Source organism: Condylura cristata, unplaced genomic scaffold, assembly GCF_000260355.1.
Source record: "Condylura cristata isolate star-nosed mole 26May11 unplaced genomic scaffold, ConCri1.0 scaffold00001, whole genome shotgun sequence".
NCBI lineage: Eukaryota > Metazoa > Chordata > Mammalia > Eulipotyphla > Talpidae > Condylura > Condylura cristata.
The window spans coordinates 11,718,905-11,728,671 of record NW_004567102.1 but is presented as its reverse complement, the minus strand read 5'-3'; the positions used below and the strand labels follow the sequence as shown (position 1 = coordinate 11,728,671).

The window sequence follows — 9,767 nt, the reverse complement described above, 5'->3', positions numbered from 1 at the left end:
AGTCGCTGGGGCAGCGAGACCAGTTAACTGGGTTGCCTCTCATTCCCTGGTATTCTGGTGGGGCCGTTTGCTCCATGGAGACAAGTCAATGCATCCACTGTGCCATGACTTCTGGCCGTGTGTCATAAGCCAGTTTCCAGAGGGATGAAGAATCCACTCCTGGAGTCGACAGGACCTGCTCCTGCTGACTGGGAATGAGGACTCCCCCTGCCTCCTCCTTGCCTTCTCAGACCATTTTCAAATCCCATAAATATAAACATGTGGCTCTTCAACCGCATCTGCAGATAATGACTTCAGGGGGCTTCCTGTTTACATGGCAATACCCATTTCCCAGCCAAATAAACTCTGCGACAGAAAGCTGAGGTGTTTATTGGGCCAGTCTCGGCTGGGATTGAGTTAACAGGAAACACCCACTCTCAAAGAAATGTCTACTGATTAAATATTTGGGGGGCCGGGGACAGAAAGGGTCAAACACACTGGAGAAACGGCTTTCTTCTGTCTGTCATTCCCAGTGAGAGACAGAAGCAGCGTCTCAAATGTGGCCAAGCAGCCAAGGCCTCGCAAAGCCTCACAGCTGTGCTGATCACTGGTGGCCCAGCCTGTGAGGTGGCGAGGAGGGAAGACGTGCAGTGGGAAGCCAGAGGCCTCCTGGAAAATACATTCAAACCTCAGGGAGCCATCAGGTGAAGGGGTGGTTGGAAAGTCACAGTGGGAGGCCCCTCAGGCTTCTGCCTGGCTATTCTGTTTTAATAAGCAATGCATCTTCAAACCAACTCCACCAATCAAGCCTGGCCTAAGAATTTAGACAAAGCCTCAGCCCATTGGTTCTCAATTGTGGTGACTTTACTTGCCAGCGGACATTTGGTCATGTCAGGACATTTTTTCTGTCACAAGGGGTGGGGCATCTGGCATCTAGTGGGTAGAAGCCAGGGATACTGGGATACTGCCCAATAGCCCTTGTCACACAGAACAGCACTCCCCACACCACAGCCGAGAATCAGCAGACCTGAAGTGTCAGTGGTGCTGAGGTCTGGCCTACTGCCTTTCCAAACGCTGAGAAACGGAGGCCCCGAGGGGTATTGTGAGTCCCTCCAAACCATGCTGCAGACAAGCTGGAGAAGGAAAGCCGCTCTGTCCCCCTCCAGTGTGATGCCTTTTAAGTTACACAGATGTTCCATTGAAGTAAATAAATATACATCCTCAAACAGTTGCAAACAAGTTCCCTGATCTAAGCTCATCCAAGTGCTTTTAGGATGTTTCCTAGGCTTAGAGATGAACTGTTTCCAAGATGTCTCAGAAAACAGTGCCAAGGAGGTAAGATTGAGCAGATCTCTTAAAGGCATTCTCTCCCTCACGAGAGGTGAGCCAGCAGCCAGGGCCTGCACGTCTCTGCACCATGGCTTCCTCCGGGGCCCTCTTTTAGCTCTGTGGTAAGCCAAGGCACTCAGACTGCACGAGACATCAAGAGAGCAATCACCCTGCCCAGGCCCTCAGCCTTATCACAGAGGAGGGACTTACCAAAAAGAAACATTGGTTCAGAAAAAATTTCCAAACTCCAGTTATGTTCACGGGTAGAATTTCTCTCAGACTACAGCTCTCCAGGCTCAGGGTGCTTTTAAATCATCGCAGGGCTTTGGTTCTCTTTCTTTTTAGGAACCACAAAAAGATAGTGGGAAGGAAGTGAACCACTCCTGTATGGCCAGCCATTTTCTAATGACAGCTGGGGAGGAGGAGACTCCTAAAACCCTCAAGACTGCTTTATATATCCTGACTGGTTCCTACGGCAGGAGTGAGGGAGGCTTTACCCAAGGAGGGAGTGACACTCCCTTCTGACACAGACTGATAAGGATGGGAATACACTGCTAGATTCTTTACCCACCCTTCTCCAGGAGTAGGCTCACGCACAGAGACAGCGCTTCCCGAGATTCTTTGCCCTCTCACCAGTAACATAGGATCTCTGCTCTCCTGCAGCCCTGGCAAGGCCTAGGAGCAATAAACGCCCAGGTGTAGGCAGGAGTTAGGTGTCAGACTGAGAAGAAACCGCGGATGAGAAAAGACCCAATGTACACACATAACAAAACCAAAAAAGCCATTTTATTGAAAATTAAATTCAAACTTCAAATTAATATTACAATCATGAGAAAAATGCCAAATAATTCAATTTACAGTTGCAACATACAATACAAATCATCCCTTTGAAGTTCAGAGTAAACTCATCCACAATCATGATCTGTGGCACAAAGCAGAATTTGTACAATATGTGCATGGAAAGCAAATCTTCGGCAACAGCAATTGGAAAAAATAAAAATGAAAAGCTTGTATTTACACAAAATGCTACAAAGTTTTGTTCCACAGAAATCTAAGAATGGTAAAGCATATCCCAAAAACTGGAAATTTATTTCAGAGTACCTAAGAAGTTACTGTAAGTTACGGTTTTGGCTGCTCTATTTCAAAAGTACTGCATTCAAAAAGCAAACAGTTATTTGTAAACATGAAGTAAACAAACATCTAAAAAAATTCTCACATAGAAAGTATTTTTTTAAATGCATTATCTTTTTAAGAACAACAAATTTAAGGTTTGGAAGAGTTGTCTTTTATTGATTTATTCCTATTCTTTCAAATAGCACTGATAGAATTGTCTTTGCTAATGCTTTGTGTTTTCATGTATTAACCTAGACTCTGAGTCAGTCCCTTTCTGGGGAATGGAGGAACTTTCTAAGCCAGCCTGCACATCTAAGCCAGCCCACAATGGATGGCCCCTGGTGGTGTGGGTTTCTGAAGGTGGGCTAAGACAGCCGAACAAGCAAATGAGAGCAAGTTTGCTCACTCTCAGTTCAAGGCTGGATGTTACTGCACTAACCTAACCTGGTACCTGTTCTAGAACTCTGACAAGGCTAGTTTTTGTGCGACAACTGAAACAGATGTGGAAAGTGGCTGCGCTGGTCACGCTGTAAACTCTAACAATGTTTATGCTGCATAAGAACCATGTGGTGTGAACCTGAAGGAAACAGAATGTTGGTTAGTACATGGTTCCATAGCAGTAGTAAGGCTTTGCTTTGGTCTTGAAATCATAAGTTATATATATATGACCCAATGCAAATTAGGGATTCAGTTGGGGGAGGGGGGAAGAGAGAGAGAGAAAGAGGGAGAAGTAAAAGAAAAATTTAGCCCTCAAAGCAAAGAGGGCAGAATTTGATCTAAGAAATGTGAATTGCCCCATTGGGGTGGTTGGAATGAGGGTGGAAGGAAGAAGTGCTTGAATTTTTCCCAAGAAAAAAAAAAAAAAAAAAACTTTTAAAGTGTTTCTGGGTTGCTGCCTGCAGCCACTATAATAACATTTCAACACAAAAGCATCCCTAAAGTCACTTAGTATGTGTACTGTAAACTTAGAAAGCCCTTTTAACGTTAAAAAATAATGTACAAACATAGTACCTTTTTTATTAAATAGGGTACAGCTGGCACTGGCGATAACATTTTTATGTCAATTAATTAAAATTGAAATGTGTAACCAGACACTGGCTTTTTTAAGTGCTGCTGAAACACAAACACATAGTTTACACTTACAAATAAATGGACAGTGGCGTGCTTCAAGCTACCACACACAAACAATAAATAGTATCAATTACTACTTCCATCTTAAGTAATAGAAAAGTGGCTTATTTATCTAAGCATACTTGGTATACAACCTTTAAAAGGCGAAGTGTTTTTGTTTTGTTTTGTTTTGCTTCCCCTCGATTTTTGCTAGGAGGAGTCGGGATGAACTACAAGGGCGACACCCAGGCAAAAGGGGGGCCCCACTGTCCCACAAGGGGTGCTGTGATGCACACTGGCCTGTGGGGGTGAGAGGAGCTAGAGAAGCGAGGGCCCTCAGGGGCTGGAGCAAATCTCTACAGGGCTGGAGGCAAATCTCTACAGAGTTCTGCTGAGGGAGGCCCAGGATTCAAACGAAGGGGCCCTGAGCTCAGGGAGAGGAGGGCTGGGACCTGCCAGGTGGTGTCAAACAATGTTCCTGGCTCAGATTAAGTTTTCCACTTGCGAATTTGCCATGTGGCCTCCAGGAGCGGTCAAAGTGCATCCTACAGGAGAGTTTGAGCTCAAATTCATACACAGTAGTCAACACCAAACTCCACGTAGCCTCGCCATCCCGCCACCCTCCACTGAGAGAAATACAAACAGAGGTTGTCCGATGGGTGCCCCTGGGCTCCAGCTCTCTCAGATCAGCCATCTGCTGGAACTTGCCTGCTACTTCAATAGACTCCCATAAAACAATGACTTAAATCTGCTTCTTTAAATGCAAATTCTGTGGAGAGTGGCCAGTGGAGCCTTAGGTAAGGCAGATGTGGGTTCCCTTGACTTATGTTTTGGTAAGGCAGGTGCAATTTTGCTTTCCTGTACGATGTGGATCAAGATTGACCCGTTAGCCACATGTGTGGCTTTAAGCTGATGATGACTTCATTAGGAAGCCTGACGATTTAAGAGTTTACTTTAACTATGAAACCACAGCATGTATTTCTGCAGTTCAATGATTCACTTGTGCTTGTCTTTTTAATATGACGAGAGTCATTATTTGACAGAAATTAGGAAACCACATTACTCCAGCATCTCATGCTGTTCAGGGCAACCTAAGTGATAAAGGGCTGAGAGTTGCTTTTTAAATCCCTAGTTATTGCTTGAAAAGGCAAAGCTGTGTTAGAGGCAATCAAAGAACTAAACATAACATTTCCTTCATACATCACAAAAACAAACTACATCTAAAAATATTTGGAGATGGAAGTATTTTGAAAAATCACATTGTGCCTGGATGAACTGAAATTGCTTAGCAATATTTCAGATATGGCTCTAGCCCACTGAAGAAATTTGTTACTTAATAAAGAGCACTTTTAGAGACCGAAGTCAACATATCAATACACTAAGAAATGTTTCAAGGGTCCAAATGTCATTAAATAATTATAAATATATCTTTAAAGTTATATGACCATTCACGTTAGCAAGTTACCTCAGATTTTACACATATTCATAATTTAAAAAAAAAAGAAAACAAATAACACACAGCCAAACAAAAACACTATCTATACCATTATGGCTACAATAAGGTATTGCCATTTTCAGTTTTGCATTAAAGGAGAAAGGGGATTTTCAGGATGGGACTTTGTTTTGCTTAAATGGGAAAGGGGGTAGGGAGTATACAAAAGAAAAATAAAATAATCTATCCTGATCAGTTATTTTTGAAGTCACTTTCTTGATGGAGGGGAAAAAATAAACTGAACCTAAGAGCTCAAATGAGTACCTGCAGCGAGTCTGAAAGCAGAACTCGGGGCAGTTATTCTGAACGGATCAGACTGTGATGAAAGCACCCATTTTGCCTCTTTTCCCTTTCCGTGAGCCTGGCCCTGTGAGCCAGCATGCAGTGTGCACTGCTCCATACACAGCTGCAGCCATGAGGGTGTGTGGTTTCAAAGCACAGAGAGGAAGCGGCTTTGCTCTTCTTCCTCCTGAACCTGGAGTCCACCTCTCTGAATTGGCATATGAACAGGTTATTTATGGTAACAGACCAAACAACAACAGCAACAAAAATAGCTTTTTCCTTTTTTTATGAAAGTACATTTTAAACAGAAAACAATCTGAAATCTGATTAGAGGATTGTCTCTCCTGGGCCTTTCTTTTCTTTCTCAGTATCTACCCTCTTATGGTTGCAAGATCATGACTGAGTGAGTGAATGAAAAAAAAAAAAGGCACTTTGTAGATAGCTGATCAATATACATATATATGCACCCTCTCTATATATATGTATATACTGATACATCTGGGGTGTGGTTCCCAGATACCGCTGGGCCACTGCTGAGGAATTTCAATATGGTCGCCAAACAGATTCATCCATTCTGCCACTAGAATTCAAAACAGTTGGGGAACTGCTGTGGCTTCCATCAGCGTCAACACCATCATTCTGGTTAGGCAAATTTGGATTTAATAGCGTGCTGCCATTCGAGGTGGTGGTGCATGGCGGAAGCATTCTGGAAGGAGACCGGTCTCCCCCCGGCACCATGGGGAACTGATAGGATCCTGACGAAGTGCCATAGTAGAGATATGGAGTGCTGCTGGTCTGGAAGGGTCCACTCTGGCTTTGGGAAGAGCCGGGGTAGGGTGGTGGCAGGTAGGTGTGGTAGTGAGTGGTGGCGGACATACCGAGGGACATGCCTGAGGTGACTGGCGGGGTGTAAGTAAAGGTGGCTGGATAGTGCATTCGTGGGTTGGAGAAGCGGCTCTCAGTGAGGGATGAAATGCTTGGGAACTGCCTGGGGTCTGAAAAAGGGCCCAGTTCTGAAGCACCTAAAAATTGTAACAAAAGATGGGGGGGAAAATCTGTAAATATCAATTAAAATAATGATAGAATTTTACAAGAAAAAAAGAAAACTTTAGCTTCCCAAAAAAGGAACAGCAAGCCACAAACAGACCTTCAAATGCACCGGTCACTATACAGTTTTGTTGTTTCTTTCTTTTTCATTTTTTTTTTTCACTTTACAGTTAGCGGCATTTACTTAAGTTCTTCACCCCCAGAGAAACCCCAAAGGGCCTTAAAATCTCAGACGTGTGCTAGGTCATATGTATAAACCAACCCAACACTCTGATCCTCTGATCATACAGATTCACTCACCAGACTTTAAGACTGAATCCTCATTGACTTTTTTTTCCTCATTTAAAGGTGACACCTCAGACATTTAAAGGTGACATTTTTTACTAAGTTGGACAAAATTCTTTTTCTCAACCCAATATAAAAAAATGACAAATGTTCAGTTTTATTACTGATGTTCTTGGCAGGGGACCCTTCATCAATGAAGGAACATCAAAAAGATGCCCTAACATCTTCCTATCCCTCTTTCAATTCTTAACGTAATTTAAAATCATGTTATAGTCTTCACCTTAGTGATGCATTTCAGAAAAATCAAACCATATTTCACTGTATGGTGAAACTATCTTATCTGGGGGTAGATCGGGAGACAGTAGCCCTCTGAAATCCACCTCAGAGTCATACACTAAATAAGTAGGTTTTTGAAGGGGTGAGGGTTAGGAGACTTAGTACCTAGAAATTAGTGTGTCTTAACTCTGGTTGGGAGACTCAGGGCCTGATTTAGGCCAGGTGTGAAGAGTGGCTGTGTGAAAGTCTGGTTGCCTGGGGAGATAGCAGAGAAAACCTCAGTCCCCATTTAGTGGGCCGGGAACCACATCCTGCAGAATTCACTTCAGGCCATTCTGTACAGGTCACGTAGAGGCAAAGAGGGTTCTCCCCTAAAATGTAAAGGCCTGGAACTTCTAAAGTGAACTCTATACACCTCCCTCCTTATAATAGCTATTTCCAGTACTTAGCTTATCAAACCACAGTCATAAATTAATTTATGTGGAAATTAGTTTTCAGAAATGCCTGAAAACTTGCAGTTGTGGTCTTTATAGACTGGGTTATGATTCTCTAACACTGACAGAACTGGGACAAAAATTTTTATAAGATCAGTGTTTCTGTTAAAGGTTTTGATCACATCTTCCAACTCTGGGTCTCACTAGCTTTTTCCATAGCCTTTGTCGATAAGGGAAAACACTTAGTAATTCTTAAAGGCTTAAGTGAGTACGTACTTCTTTGGTCCCTTTTTCAATTTAGCCATTGTTCTTAGCCACTACAACATTTATTAAAGGGAAATCCTAATTCCTCATGGTGCTAATCGAAATCGGCTACTATTTGTTAAAATATACTCTGCCTAATCTGCATAAAATGCTAGGAGACAGAAACCTGGTGTGAATTTGTAGTTTGTTTTTTTTTTTTTAAAGAAAAAAAACCTGACTACTTAAAAGTAACATTGAATTAACAAAAGTTTTTCTCACAAATTGGACAGTTTCCATCAGACAGCCCCACCCAACCCAGCCCAGCAATTGGTAAAAGTCTCACCTGCCTGGCTCTTCTTACTGAGAGTGGAAGGCCAGAGGCAGAAGTCAGAGGTGGCAGTGTCATCATCTGTAAAATGAGGGGATGAGCTCTAAGTTCCCTTCCAGCTCTAATGTGCTGTCACCATGAATTCCAAGATAGGAGGAGAAGCAGCAGTCTTAGGGGAAGGGGAAGCAGAGAAGTTCCCACCCCTCAACAGCTCTTTCCCGGAATCCACAGGCCCATAAGCGGAGGGTTAGAAGCTAGTGAGCAGCTTCTAATACCAGAAGCAAACACTTTCAAGATGACAAACCAAAACTAACACAGCCCAGGCAGTTGTTCTCTGCTTTTTTTTTTTTTTTTCTTTTTTTTTTGATAAATTCTTCCCTCCTCAACTGGCCTCTACCTAACCCCTCCCAAATACGAAATTCTGACAAACTTAAGTTTAAAACTGTAGAAGTAGTGATTATGACAGAATCGCAAATGGGAGCAGATGAGATTTACCGTCCGCCCTGTTGCATGCTTAAGGGCTGCCTACAGGATACAGGCCCTACATGGAGGCCACAGATGTTTCCCGGCCAGCCTGCTCGCTGCAAAGCATCTAGGTGAACTTGACTTGGCAGAGCTAATAGCTATAGGCAGGCCACTTCTGTATGTATTAAGTTCAACGCTCAGATCATGTGAGAGAAACCAGAATAACATGAGCAATTTCAAACAGAAAGAAGTCACACTTAAAACATCAACGTCTGACCCGCACAGAAGCACAGAGCTCATACAGATAGGCTTGTCATTGTAAAAAGTGCTTCTCATGGGTATTTGTATTTAAAACATACTGTAGCCATAATTAAAACTCCATGTGGTTTCCCTTATTTTGATGCAGAAGCCTCATTAAAACCCTTTATATGGGCCCCGCTAGTAAACTGCAATCTGGTTTTGAACTTCTCCCTAAACGTCTTCCCCTCCCCCAACTTTCTCTATTTTACCTGATACATTATGCTGATGTCTTTATTACTCATTGCCAGGGTCACTGTACCTTTTGGTTTATAGATGCCAGCTAATGCAAATTGACATTCATTTTTCAATGAATGAGCTCTGGCTGTGGTTTATAGCAATGCAACAGATTTCTGTGAGGTTTACAGAATTTTGACCAATCACTTCTTGTCATCTGAGACTGTAAAGTCTTGAGGATTAATTCCTTCTGGGCAAAAAGAACCAAAGCAGACCTTAAAGGGATTATATGGTAATTTTTATAACTTACAAAAAATAGAATTTTCTGGAATTTGCTTATTCATTTTTGGGTTACCAAAAAATGTTCCTGTAATATCCAGCAAAAATTTCTGTATGAGGGAATATGAAAAACTTACTACAGTGTCACATGAAATCCCATGTATAATGGGGAAATGGAAGGAAAACAAATTAGCCACCACCATCCCCCTTTTTCCTAGTCTGCTATTTATTTGTGATAATTATTGCAGAAGCAAATAAAATGATTAAATTTTATTTCATTAAGTATGTATCTACACCTCTAATACCTGCTTTGTGTGTGAACACAGGTTTTTTTAGACAAACTTCTTGGTTTGTTTTGACATTGTGTCCTGCACACCATTCATACCTTTATCACCAACCACATTACAATGGCAAAGCTAAAAAAAAAAAAAAAAGACTAGAACTTATATCAACTAATCAAAATGTTATATCTACTTACTAAAAAGATCAAGATGAAAGTGTTCCAGAAGTACCTCAGTTTAATTTCATACATGTAAAGCCAAAGCTCCATGACTACCCTAGAGAGCTTCCTTATAGCCTCAGAGCTCCAGAGAGCTTCTTTATATCCTCAGAGCTCCCTCCAGAGAGCTTC

The 9,767-nt window shown here is 42.2% G+C and overlaps 1 protein-coding gene across 1 annotated transcript in view; it reads right to left on the bottom strand.

The window, feature by feature from the left end:
- Nucleotides 1-5,670: 5,670 nt before the first annotated feature.
- LOC101637734 (runt-related transcription factor 2) overlaps nucleotides 5,671-9,767 on the bottom strand; it is a 110,184-nt gene continuing 106,087 nt past the window's right edge. Inside the window, exons 5-6 of the mRNA XM_012725195.1 lie at nucleotides 7,934-7,999; nucleotides 5,671-6,327 (exon numbers count right to left, since the gene is read on the bottom strand). Of these exons, the coding sequence (XP_012580649.1) occupies nucleotides 5,849-6,327; nucleotides 7,934-7,999 (545 nt within the window). The 3' untranslated portion in view covers nucleotides 5,671-5,848. The remainder of the gene's footprint in view (nucleotides 6,328-7,933; nucleotides 8,000-9,767) is intronic.